Source organism: Typopeltis vanoorti, chromosome 3, assembly GCF_054136105.1.
Source record: "Typopeltis vanoorti isolate ZY-2024b chromosome 3, IOZ_Tvanoo_1.0, whole genome shotgun sequence".
NCBI classification, from domain to species: Eukaryota; Metazoa; Arthropoda; class Arachnida; order Uropygi; family Thelyphonidae; genus Typopeltis; species Typopeltis vanoorti.
In genome coordinates this window covers 169705416-169719756 of record NC_143551.1, presented here as the reverse complement: position 1 = coordinate 169719756, position 14341 = coordinate 169705416, and the positions used below count along the sequence as shown (strand labels likewise).

The following is a 14341-nucleotide window of genomic DNA, read 5'->3' as shown; positions in this document are numbered from 1 at the left end:
TGGAATAAGATGGAACATTAACACCACATTAGAAGATTCAGACTGTGCTGACATAAGCTTATAAACAAATCGGCTTATGCAGCAATGAGAAGAAAATCAAAATATTAAAAATCAACGGTAAAAAAAATGACCCAATCTTTATAAATGGAAATCAAGTAGAAGTGACATAACACTTTTAATTACCTTGGAGCAACTGTCAACATGGAAGGTAGTACCAACGAAGACATTACAATCAGAATTTAAAAAATCTTGCTATGCTTTTAAAACTTTACAGAAAATTTGGAAATCATCAAACATAAAAATAAACTTGAAGGTATAAATTTTTAATTCAACTGTTAAATCTGTACTACTTTATGGAAGTGTATCATGGAAATTAACCAAACGAGAAAATAAAATTGATGCCTTCCACACAAAATCTCTTTGCAGAATTCTCAAAATTGACTTGCCAAATAAGGTTTCAAATATTGAAATATATACAACACAACAAAAACCAAACCCATCATAATAGAGTTAAAGAAACGCAGATTATCATGATAAGCCATCTATTGAGAAAGCCAACATCAGACCACACAAGAACATCATTGACATGAACACCTGATGGTAAAAGGAAGAGGGGAAGACTTAAAATGACATGGTACCGGATAGTAATTGAAGGATGAAACAAACTAGGATGGTCGAGCTAGGGGAGAGCAAGAGAGGCAGCACTGGACCAAAGAAGATTGCACTACACTCGTGGCCTGTACCTCATAGGTGTAAAGAGTAAGTAAACATATTATTCACCTAGCCAACCAAGCTGAGTGAATAACATACCCATTTCATTTAACATAATTAGGTTTGTTGAGACAGAGTATTCAAAAAGATTTCATTTATTTTATTTTTTTGTCTTGTTCTCCTATCTATAAAACAAACTGATGAATAAACTCTAGTTGAGCATTAATTAAGGATTCCCATAGATGCCTTGATTCCATCTTTTGTGAACTGGATAAAATCTAAGGTATTAAACTATGAGCATTTATTGTTCAAAGTTTGTTATTATTATGTGAGACTTCCAGGGAGTCCAAAGACTCATCAAGGGAGGGCACCTACTCTACAACTCTGTCTCCACCACTCAGTCCACCAATGGCATCTACTGCTCGCCACCAACAGTAGTATTTTCACAGACAATCACAAACATCCATGCCTACAGTGGGATTCAAACCTGCAGACGTTTGGCTGGAGAGTGGATATGCCAACCATTTGGCCAACCAGGTTGAGTAGTTAATAGTTAGTTTGAATACTGTTTCCAGATTTGACAATGGATATTAAACAATGTATTTTTTATGCAAATTGATATATTTTTATAAATGAAAACATATTGAATAAATAAAAAGAAGTTTAGTGATATGATTTAAATTAAACTTGCCAAGAAATTATATTTTTCAGCTATTTTAATTTAAAATTTAGGAAAAACTTTTGGATGTTCTTTGGCCTGCTTAGCTAATTGTAGCTATGCAATTTTTTTATTTTTATTTTTTATTTTTATTTTTTATTTTTATTTGGCTGCAAATTACATTGAACTCATTTAATCCTTTATCTAAGTGTAAATGAGCAATGTTTGCAGGTGAAGTATCTTCATGAGGTGGCTATTTATAGACTGATAACTTGCATCATTTGCTGCCCTTCTAGATATTAATATCCCTTAATATTTATAAGGGTATCATGGTTTTGTAAAATGTAGGCCCTGCTTTATGTAACATTTTATAATAGTCACAGCAGAATTAGATAATGGAAATGGTTATACTATGATACTGCTGGACTTTGCAAAAGCATTCGAGAAAGTTACTCATGGAAACTGTTATGTAAGTTGGAGCAAATGAGAATGTATATGAAGCTGGTGGCATGGATAAGAGTGACAGACACAAGAGAGTAGTATATGGTAGAATAGAATCTAAAAGAATGAAGAGTGACTTTCAGAGTGCCCCAGGCTCAGTAATAGGGCCACTGCTCTTTAATTTGTGTATTAATAGGGGAAGATTAAAGGTGTGTGTGTGTGTGTGTGGGAGGGGAGATGTTCAATTGTTTTGGGGCAGTAGTTGATAAAGGTGATGTAGATATCCTGCAGGATGATTCAAATAAATTGACAGTGTGGACAAAGGACATTGGTTATCAATTTAATATGGCAAAATGTAAGGTAATACACTTTAGGATGAAAAGATTACATATTTTGTATCATAATGGTGGTAATGGATTACAGGAGATTGATGAGGCAAGGTTTGATGAGGAAATTGATGGACAGAGATTTGAAGTTCAGAGGGTATATTGCAAAGGTTGACGAAATAGTTCAAAGGATTACTTAGGGAGATTAGTGTTCCTCTTTATAAAGCTATGCTTTGGCCACATCTTTAGTACTGTGCACAGATTTGGGCACCTTGCTTTCTTGGGGATCAGAAGGTGATGGAGAGGATTTAGATGTGACTGACTAAGCTAGTAATATGTCTGTATGTTCCCTATGAGAATAAATTGAAGATGTGTGGGTTGCAGAGTTTAGTTGACAGGAAGAGGAGGAGAGGGGACTTGGTAGCAACTTATAAGTTACTAAAAGGATTCTATTAGATTGAGACAAAAGAAATTTTTCAATACATCAGGAGTAGAGGGAGAACAAGGGATCATCCCCTGGAAGTTACGTAAGAGCATGTTAGTAAGGATGTGCAGACTAAGTTCTTTGCTTGGGAAGTGGTGAATGAGGGGAATAGATTGCCAGAGGTGGTTGTGAGTGTCCTGATATTGAATAAGTGCAAGGAGAGGTATGACAGGTATTGTGTTAATGGATAGTGTAGGTCTTCCAAGATGAGTCTTTTGACTCCATGGAGATGTCCTGTATAATAATAGTAATAATAATTATACACATATGAAAGGATGTAACTTTGCATTATGGGATATTAAGGCAATTGATGTGAAGTCATCAGCCTCTATATACAAGTAGCCTGGTTAGGTATGCAAAATTTGCTTACACTTGGATAATGGATTGAACAAGAATATAATTTCTTAGCAAGTATAATTTAATTTATAATCAAGTGAAAAAAAAAACATTTTATATCTATTTATAATCCAGAGAATTTTAATAATAAGACAATACACCTTTTTATTACTTCGCATCAGATCAGCTAATACCTTTTTATTCTCTTATAAGTAGTAGGTCAGGCCATTTTGAAATATGAGTTCTGCATTAATTTGGTATCTCTTCTGGGTCTAGCTACCACTGGGTCTGAGACCTCAATGAAGGTCAGAACTGGTCTACATAGTGATCCTTCCCATAATGCATAACATTATGTTCCTGAAAGGATGTGCTTGTATTAGCATCCCATAATGCAAAGCAATGATGTTAAGTCACTAGACTCTATACATGTTGCATGGTTGTGAAAATACTTCACATGCAAACTTTGTTTGCTTATACTTGGATAATGGATTCAACAAGAGTATAATTTCTTGGCAAATTTAATTTGCAACCAAAAGGAAAATCTTTCTATAGAGATTGATGCTCTTCAGCACAGGGTGGCCCGCAGGCCGCATGTGGCCCGTGCATTTTTGGTGGCCCAATAAAGGTTGACCATACTTACATGGCATATGGCCTGGATGTTGAATTATTTAAATAATACATTTTATAATATGAATAATAAATTAAAAATAATTTTATATCTATACTTCGTGATATCTCCCGTGCAACTTGGAAATACCAACAAAAGGAAACTTTTGCTGGTATTATTGAAGATTTACAAATGGAATTTTCAACAAGATTTGTGTATTTTCATAAAAAATAGCATTGAAATGCAATTATGTTTGAACGCTTTTAATGTCGACATTGATCGATGCTTAGCAAAAAAAAAAATAAATGAAGGATTAATCAGTTTTGCAAAGATGATAGTTACATTTGGAAGCACCTACATTTATGAATGAGCATTTTCTGCCATGAGTTTTAGAAAAATAAAATTTCTTCACGACTGACTGATGAACATTTGCATGCTTCGATTTGAATTTGTACCTCAGGTTATAAAGTGGATCTAGATAATCTGGCTAAGGGAAAACAATCACAAAAGGCACATTAAGCAGGAAGACACACATATTGTGATGCATAAACTATATTACTTTGTTTTTACGTGATAGTAATTTTTCATTGTGTTTCATTTTCATGCTTGTTTCATATCTCATACTTTAAATATTTCTGTGTTTTTTAAGATTGACATAATAAAAATTGATAACGTAAGTATTTTTTGTCACTCACTATTTTCTCTTAAATAAACGCTTGTGGCCTGAATATTAAAAATAAAAGTTGAATGTGGCCCACAAGGCTGAAAAGGTTGCCGATCCCTGCTCTTTAGAAATCCAGCAAGGCTAAGCTACCAAACAGGATGATGATTTGCAAATTAATCTGAACAGTTTTATAATCAATATATATATATATATATATCAGTTTTATAATTATATATATTTTGTACTCAGAAGTATTTGAACAGAAGAAAACACTGCATTAAAGTTACAGATCACATACAATAGTGCTAGCCATCTTTACTTGCCATTTCAAAAAATGTAATTTTTTAAAATCTATTACCTCTGTATTTATATAATATTTGATTCATTATTTATCACTTATTCAGTCAATTATATTGTTTATATGTATTCTTAGTTCAAGATCCAAAGGATATTATCGTAGTCATTATGATAGATGTCTAGAAAGAGCAGATTCATCTGCAATATCAAAAATGCAACAGCAGTATTGGGCCACTAAGCAGGCAGTATTAAGAAAACTAGGAAAGAAAGATGATGATTGTATTGTTGCAAGCGATGCAGAACTTGATTCCAAATTAGAGGTAATTTCATTAAGTTAAATTAATGCATAGTATATTAAGAATATGTTATATTAATTAGATCTGATTTTTCCAGAGGAATTTTTTTCTGATATGTGTGGTTTTAAAATTATGTTTGGATCTCATTTTATAGAACTATTGTTTGTAAACAAAAGTTATTAAAGTTAGACATATTTCATTAATGATCGCATATCTGAAATTTATTTTCAGTGAACAATAAAGATTGGCTTTTTTTATTTATTTATTTTGTATTCCACAACTTAATCTTGCTAATTGAACATATTTCACTGCTCTTTTTTCATACCATATCATTAGATATAGCACAGTATAATAATGAAAAAAAAAAATAAAACCTATTCATTTGAATATAAATTTATTTAAATTTGAATGTAGTAACTCTTTAAGAGTTACTACAGTCAGATATCATTCAGGAATACAATACTCGTTCATGGTGATGGCATAAACATAGATATATCGTGTAGCACTTTTGATGCTATTTATGCTATATTAGATATATCTTTCAGATAGTAGCAGCCATCTGGAAGGAACATAATAGTAGCATAGTATAATATCCTTTACCCTGGTTGGTTGAGTGGATAGTCTCAACTTTCCGTCAAGCAGGCTGGGTTCAAATCCAGTTGTGGTCATGATGTTCGTAAGTCTTCAGGTGATACATGAATTTCATCCATTGTGAGACTATCATCCTACTTATTGTTTTTTGTTTATTTTCTAGAGCAGGTTCATTGCATATGTAACCAAAATTTAGCCCATGTGTGTGCATGCATGTGTTTGCATGTATACATGCATGCATTATAGGTTTAAACCTTTCATGGTAGAATTGACATAAGAAAAGGAGAAAAAAAAGAGGTGGATTTTTAATCAATCTCTAAACTTAATTCATTTATTAAGACACTCATGACCATCATCCTTTGTTGTTCTTATGTCAGGTGTTTCATGTTCTACTCATTTAACTCTTTGAAGTTATAGCCTACTAGACAGGTTACAACTTCAAAAGTAGGAACCTTGAGGGACAATGGTAGATCCCAGTTTGGACACCAGGGTAGCTTAAGGGTCAAAGCTACGTAACTGGAAGAAGACTTTCACATAAATGCGAACAGACTAAGCTTCTGACTGACTTCTTCAATCCTCACCTTTGTATGGTGTATCAGCTTATTAATTATCCACTTGAATACTGAACAAATAAGGATGGGCTGCCAGTTTGTGACTTGGCCAACAAAAATTGTATTCAGTATTGTCAAAAGTTTACATAAATGTGATTGTATAACACAATCAGATATCATGCAGTGCTGGCTAGGATATTGTCTTGTTGTATAAGCACCCTGCTGTTTTTGTTAGAAAATCAGAGCAAATATCCTTTCTATGATCCTTGGTATTAAACACAATACAAAGCTGAATTTCTTGAATTGAATCAGTTTCAAATAGGGTGATATAAGACAAATGGAAAAATTAACAATGAAACTTAGCGTGCTTAAGAAAATTAACAATGAAACTTAGCGTGCTTAAGATCCCATAAAATGTTCTAGCATGGAGGAAGTAGAGAAATTTTTTGAGTCATTAAGAGGGTAGCTGATGATATTATTATTATCACACCAACCTGAATGGAGTCAGCAGACTTATTATGGGAGGTTCACTCAACTAACAACATATTTATCATATTGAACTTTAAAACCTTCAGTGCTCCCTGCATTCACAATACATTCTTCTAATGTGTTCCATTCACCCACAGTTTTCCATTTAAAAACTCTACTGTTGATGCCCTTCTTCAACGCTCTTACACAAATTCCAGGAATGGACTCTTGTTCTTTCACTTTCCTGTTTCTACTCTATTTATAATCCCTTTTGTATTAATCCAGTAAAATCTGCTCACTAACTTAAACATCTCTACATATTACTTCTTTTCCTCCTATTCACTAAACTCTGTAATTTACGTTTCTTCTCTATAACAAACATTCTAGAGTCCTGATATTGCCTTAGTCACTTGTCCTCTCCAATGTTTCCACATCACACTTCAAAAACAGGTGAACAAATCTGAGCACAGTAGTCTACATGTAGTTTGACTAGTGCTTTATGCATTGGCACAACTACCTTCTTATTCCTACATGTCAGTGTTCTCCTTATCATAGCAGCAGTGCAATGTGCTGTCTTTGCAGTACTTGCAATGTGCCTCTAAACTTCAGTCCACTGTCAACCATCTCTCAGATCTTGAATCTCATCTGCTCCCCGATGCACAGTTCCATGAGTAGAGTACACAGTCATATCTTTGCACTCCAAATGCAACACCTCACAATTTTTAATATTAAAACTATATCTTCATTCATTTGTCCAAACTAAATTGTCACATAGGGAATTAACATCAGGAGTGCTCCTTATAATTCTCCCTAGCTTTGTATCATCAGCTGAAGATCCCAGTCAGTCCACGTGAGATATCATTAACAAATAAGTTAAAACAGCAGTGACCCAGGAATAGAACTCTGGGGCACACCACTGGTTATTTTCCTTTTTTTGAGACAGTTTCCCATCATACAAAACTTGCCTGTATTGTTCAGAGCCAATCTCCAATCCATCTAACCAATCAGTTATCCATTGCTGCCCACTGCAGTTTGTATACTAATCTGTCATGAGGTAATCTATCAAATGCTTTTACATAATATTTCGATGTAAATAAATCTCCCTTATGCAACACATTCATCACCTTATTGGCAATATTGCCAATGAGAAGACAACATCTTCTCATTGGCAATCATGGCCCTTCTCAGTTTTGTCTGATATATCAAGGCAGCAGCCTCACAGTCGTTACTTTCTTAATCTTCATTTTTGTTTTCATATCCTTTCTCATTGCATAATTCTCACTTTTTAAATCATTTGTACCTGCCAAAATAAGTAACTCGTTCACTTCTTTCTTCTGCAAACTTACAGCAAAGCTGTAAGTTTGCAGGAGATCTTCACACCTGGGAAACATGCTCTCTTCACTTTCTCATTAAGTATTCCTCATAATGAATCTCCATCAAATCTCCATACTCTTTTCCTCCCACTTTCTTGCACTTTTTTTTGTTTTCCCATTCACTCTTTCTTTCATTCTCCCTCCTTCTGGACCACATGTCAATCATTTCTCCAGTTGCTCAAGCTCACCTTTTTTCTTGTGAAGGAATCCATGTAAGCATGCAATTTCTTTCTGCACATCATCATCATAATTTCTTCATCTTCCACATTATTACTTCCAACCACTTCCTTCAAACTCACATTCGAATTTTGTGCACTATTATGTGCTGCTTCAGCTACAGATAATAGTGCACAGATAAACATCTCAACAACACTTCCACAATCCCAACTTATATCCTTAATATCTGTCACTTCATTTTTCCACTCCTGACAGAACTCGCATTTCTTACATTTGTTAACGAAACACTTCCGACAAACATTCATCCATTCTTGCTCTTATACCACAAACCATTAACTCTCTGTAATGAATGCATGAAACACAGACACACACTACATCGTACTAAATCCTGCATATATTAATATCATTCAAGATCAATGTCTTGGTTGCCATTTTTTTTTGAATGCATTGGTGAAATAATGTAGAATGCCTTTGAAATAATATTGCATAATAATAGTCATGACTAAACAACACACTTAGCAACACACTCAAAAAGAAAGAAAATACAACCAATTATATTTAACAATATCGCCAATATTTGCTAAAAATAACAACTTATTTGAACAACATGTGTACGGCAGCTGCTACTGAGGCCAGTATTCATTCTCTCTCAACTATTTGTCTTAAAGTGAAAATCTGATCTTGACAACCTTGATTTGGCCTGAATTCAGCTTGTTCTTCTCCAAGTTTCTCATCCACAATTTTTCTCAGCCTCTTTTCAAGAATTCTTGCATAAATATTACTTGGAACACTTGGTAGAGAAATTCCTCTGTAATTTTATAACATTCAGCTTTATTCTACTTTTTTTAGAGATGGGAACTATGAAATCTCTACTTCAGTCATCTGGAATTCGACCTTCTGACCAGGCCCTCTGAATTATGCAGTGTAGCACTGCAAAACTTTTATTCCTCCATATTTGAGCATTTCTGGTCGAATATCATTTACTCCAGCTGCCTTTCCACGTTTCAAGTTTTTGATGGCTTTTTCTACTTCAACTATTGATACATATATATTCCTGTTTGCATTTCTCTTGAAAATTTTCTACTACATTTCTGTCACTGCTTGTTTCATTTAACTGTCTTTAAAGTAATTACTCCAAACATCTAGGATATCCTTATCTTCAGTTTTCGTGTTACCTTTATCATCTTTGATTCCTTTTACAGTAAGCTTTCCTCCATTTCTTAGCTTTATCAATAGCCTCCAGAGCTCTCTTACATTTTTCTCTATGTTCTTTTTGGGCATCTACTAACTTATTTTCTAGGAACTTTCTGTATGATTTCTTCTTATCCAGGACTGCTTCTTTAACTTCTTGTGTCCACCATAGTGTTTTTATTTTTTCTATTCCTGCAGACAACTACACGCATGCCTCCCTAGCAGACTCAATCAGTGTTTTAATCTTTTCTTGCCACTAACACTCTAAGGTTTGTTTCTTGTTTTCAAACTCTTTCATTCTTTCTTCAATAATATTTGTATAATTGAGTCTATGGTTTACCTGTAAAAGCTGCTCAACTTTAATTCTTTTTAATATATGCTGTTTTTATATGTGCTACTCAGTTTTATCCTACATAAAACTAAATTATGGTCACTGCCAATTTCAGATCCTTTGTTCACCCTGTACACTGCATCTTGAACTAGCATGACCAACAATAACCATAGTCAATAAGGCTTTTCTTAATTCTTATGTCTTTTCTCCATGTGAACTTGTGCACTTTTATTAATAGCATTCCCTAAATATGAACCTGGTTAGTGCTTCAGCATTTAAAAATAGATGAATATGCAAAAGGAAAATTGTTTTTACGTTTCAGTCATCTGGAATTTGACCTTCAAAAAAGTCGACACTGGCAGAGAAGTGGAAAGAAATAAGGATCATTCACTTGCATAAAAGGTATCTTTAAGACTGAGCCAGGAAATTATTGGTCTTAAGCATATCAAGGAGGTATGGTATTAGAAAAGCCATTCGGGTCAGAATTCAGAAAGGATGAATAGGAATATGATATCTTATGGGAAAACACTTTGTGAACGAATTATTTGACATAGTATTTACTTGCTTTCTATTGAGCAACATTGGATTGATAAGGAAATGGAAGTGTGACACTGTATGCTACTCTTGACAAGACATTATATTCTCTTTTTAATCCTACACCCAAGAATAAGCTTAATCATGGAGTATGCTCACCACTATTCTCTGTACGAAGGTGGTCAGAAAAGTTCTTGGCCTTGACCATAGAATGCAACACTATCGCCACGATTTTTTTTTCTGTTGGTACATCTGTCATAAGCATCCATGTGAAATTGCAAGTCATTATATCAAGTAGTTTGTTTTATACAGCTGTCTGAAGCAAAAGTGTTGCCTGTATCCCTTGAAATGGATAAAATTGAGTATTGTGTGGTTATAAAATTCTTTATAAAAGAAGGTTTAAAGGCAGAAGAAATTCATTCGAAGTTCATAAAAGTTTACGGGCACTCTTCTCCTTCGTTTTCAACAATTAAGAAATGGGCTGCCAAGTTTAAACCTGTACCAGCCTTGAAGATGATCCACGTGAAGGACATCCAAAAAGTGTAACAACACCAGAAATCATTGATCAAGTGCACGATATGGTATTGGATGACTGGCGAGTCAAAGTATGTGAAATTGCTGAGACTATAGGCATTTCAAAAGAACATGTAGGATATATTTTGCATGAAGAATTGCAAATGAAAAAGCTTTGCGCAAGATGGGTGCCTTGCTTGACAGCAGATCAAAAACACACTTGCGTGAAAATCTCTGAACAGTGCTTGGAGTGTTTTAACAAGAATAAAACTGATTTTGTGCGTCGATTTATTACTATGGAAGAGACTTGGATTCACCATTACACACTAGAATCTAAACAGTCAAAACAGTGGACAGAAGCCGGTTGTTCAGCGCCAAAGAAGACAAAGTCGGTTTTGGGATACTAAAGGCATTTTGTTTATTAGTTATCTTGAAAAGGGTAAAACAATAACCGGGGAATATTATTTCGATCTTTTAACCAGACTATACGAAAAAAATTCATGAGAAAGACCCGTTTTGCAGAAGAAAAAAATCATCTTTCATCAGGACAAGGCACCTGCCTGCAAAGGTGTTTTGGCAATGGGAAAATTAAGGGATCTGCACTATGAATTGTTGGAACATGCACCCTATTCCCCAGATTTTGCTCTCTCTGACTTCTGTCTCTTCCCAAAACTAAAACACTTCCTCGCTGGTCAGTGTTTTTCTTCAAATCAAGATGTGATTGCAGCTGTAGAGGGATGTTTTGCAGATCTTACTGAGAACACTACAGGGACGGGATAATGGTGTTGGAGCATCGCTGGAATAAATGTATTAGTCTTAAGGGAGATTGTTGAAAAATAAAAATTTTGAAATTATAAATTCGTTTTTTCATTGTTAGACCGTGAATTTTTTAGACCACCGTTGTATATACAATCCTCACAACTATTGCTTGTATATAGAAGTTGTTGGCATCACATCATTTGCTTCAGTATCTCATAATGCCAAAACTTTATGACAAAGATCCCTACCTAGACCACTTTTGACCTTTATTGAGGTCACATCAGTGGGAGCCAGACCCATACCAAGGTTAAATCAATGCAGAAGTCATATACAGTAGATTCTGATTAATTAGTCCATGGTTAATCAGGGCAGCCATTTTATTGGGAAAAGTTTAGAAGAGCAAAAACAAAATGAGAATATAACAAGAATTTTCTTTGTTTATTTTGGGACACAACACTGTTTACTTAGGCCAGCCAGTAACCTCTATCACACAGAGTGCTAGAAGAATTACATAATCTTGATTCAAAAATTTAGTGCTGATGAAGCCTGGCTATTTTATCATTCCACGGTAGATGGTTCCCTGTGTTATAAATGGTATGCTGTTTGGATCAGATGGGTGCCTTGGTTAACAGTGTTGTGCTGTTCAAATTTGTCACGAACTGGTAAACGAAAGCTCTTAGTTATTAGAAAAAGGGCCAGGCCTCAATATAATGTTTACCAGTTCAGCACCATGCCAACAAAAAAAAGAGTGGATAACATCTGATTTTTTTAAAAATTGGCAAAGGAAAGCAAAGGATTGGTTAACAGTGTTGTGCTGTTCAAATTTGTCAGGAACTGGTAAACGAAAGCTCTTAGTTATTAGAAAAAGGGCCAGGCCTCAATATAATGTTTACCAGTTCAGCACCATGCCAACAAAAAAAAGAGTGGATAACATCTGATTTTTTTAAAAATTGGCATATGAGTTGGGATATAGAATTGCAATGGAAATTTAAAAAAAAAAATAATAATCTGGTTCTTAACAGCTACTAAGGAGGTCAGCACAAAAGTTAATCTTTTACAGCAATACAGTTTATGGCTGGTAGTTGGCAAGATATAAGCAGCAAAAACATTCAAACCTGATTTGTTCACTGTTTTAAGCATTTAGTCATGGATATTCCAAAGATATGCATGGGCGACTACCCAGTTCTCTGGAAAATTTATTGCTGAATTACTATTATTTCATGTAGGAAGACCATGAAGGCACTACTATATCTGCACTGATCTCATTCAATCACAGTCAATCAAAACATTTAAAAAAAAAAAAACAGACTTCACTCATCAATTTCTAGAAAACTCATTAACTGTTAAGAATTTGCTTGTTTAATATGTATACAAATGAAATTTGTATATATGTTATGTGTCCCAAATATTTTAATCTCATTAAAGCCAATTGTTTAAGTTTATCTATAAGTAAATATTGCTACTCAGTAAACGAAGAGCTTGTCTTAACGTCTAGTTTGTGTTATGTACATACAACTTTTAAACTTTTTACATGCTACTTCGTGTAATTGGGCCAAATTGTGCTATTCCTGATATGGCCCAGTTAGCTGGAATCAGCTATATTTTCCATACAAGTAGAAAAGAAGTTACATTATCTTATTACTAACTACTCTGGATGAGAGATAGTTGTGGAAAGTTCTTTCACTTTTCAAGTATAATATAAGAGGCCTGAATTGTGGGAAAACCAGACTTGGATGTTGCCCCATGACAATGTGCTGACTCACACATCATTCTTCACCAGCAGTTAAATGGCAAAACATCAGCATTCATTGTTCTCCAGACTTAGCTCCAGCAGACTTTTTCCTGTTTCCCAAAATTAAGACCACTTTGAAAGGATGTCGTTTCCAAACCATAGAGGAGATTCAGGAAAATGTGATAAGAGAATTGCGCACCATCACAGAAAGGGCATTCCAACAATGGACGAAACATTGGGAATGGTGTATCACCAGTAGAGGGGACAGTACTTAAAATGTTGTAAAATGAGCAATAAAGTCTTTATAGCAAAGTTCTGTCTTTTTTTGAACATGCCTTGTATATCTTAAATGCCTTTCATGTGCACTATAAACAACCTTTTTCCACTTTTCTGAAAACAACAGTGGAGGACTGGAAAAAGTGGCCTACACAGGCCTTCACAAAACATAATTCTACTCTGCAGGATAGATTCATAACACTGGCAGAAATAACTACATTTACATTGAAAGTTTATTTTTCACTTGGTTAGAGTATAATAAATTTCGTTTAATCCTTTATCCAAGTGTGAGCAAACAAAGTTTGCGCCTGAAAGTATCTTCAGGACTGGGGTAAGGTGGTACAACACTAGGGCATTCCTTGCAAAGGTGGAGCAAGCTACCAACACTCCTATCTCAGTATCTCCCATAATGCAAAATACATCTCCTTGCAGATATGCCTAATGTTATGCATTAAGGGAAGGGCCACAACCCAGACTAGTTTCGACCTTTATTGAGGTTTCTTCAGTGGGAGCCAGGCCCGAGTGGAGATACCAGGCAGAAGCATTAGCCGGTCATCTCTACCTATAGTAGTTGCCAAATGGTGTGCCACCCTTTTTTAATAAATTACTCTGGATTTAGAGAAAGATGTTGAAAGTTTATTTTTCACTTGGTTAGAGTATAATAAATTTAGTTTAATCCTTTATCCAAGTGTGAGCAAACAAAGTTTGCGCCTGAAAGTATCTTTGGGACTGGGGGTGCCCTGGTGTTGTACCACCTTACCCCAGTCCTGAAGATACTTTCAGGTGCAAACTTTGTTGATAACCTTCTTGATATTTACTTTCTATGTTCTTGCCAAATCCTCCCATGACTTTAGCTAGTTTTACACAGTGTTTAGCATTCTTGCATTTGTCTCTGTAATCTCTAAGAGCAAAAGCTGACGTATTTGCCAGGAACTTTTGATATGCTTTCTTCTTTTCCTTCACTGCCTCTTTAACTTCGTGTGTCCACCATGGAGTTCTAATTTTTCTATCCTTGCAGACAACCT

The 14341-nt window shown here is 34.7% G+C and overlaps 1 protein-coding gene across 4 annotated transcripts in view; it reads left to right on the top strand.

Annotated features, from left to right (window-relative positions):
• The window catches only part of ICA69 (islet cell autoantigen 1-like protein), a 196201-nt gene that overhangs the window by 74080 nt on the left and 107780 nt on the right, over nt 1–14341 (top strand). For all 4 annotated transcript variants that reach the window (XM_090390956.1, XM_090390958.1, XM_090390957.1 and 1 more), the window contains exon 3: nt 4661–4844. In XM_090390956.1, coding sequence (XP_090247082.1) covers nt 4661–4844 — 184 coding nt within the window. The remainder of the gene's footprint in view (nt 1–4660; nt 4845–14341) is intronic.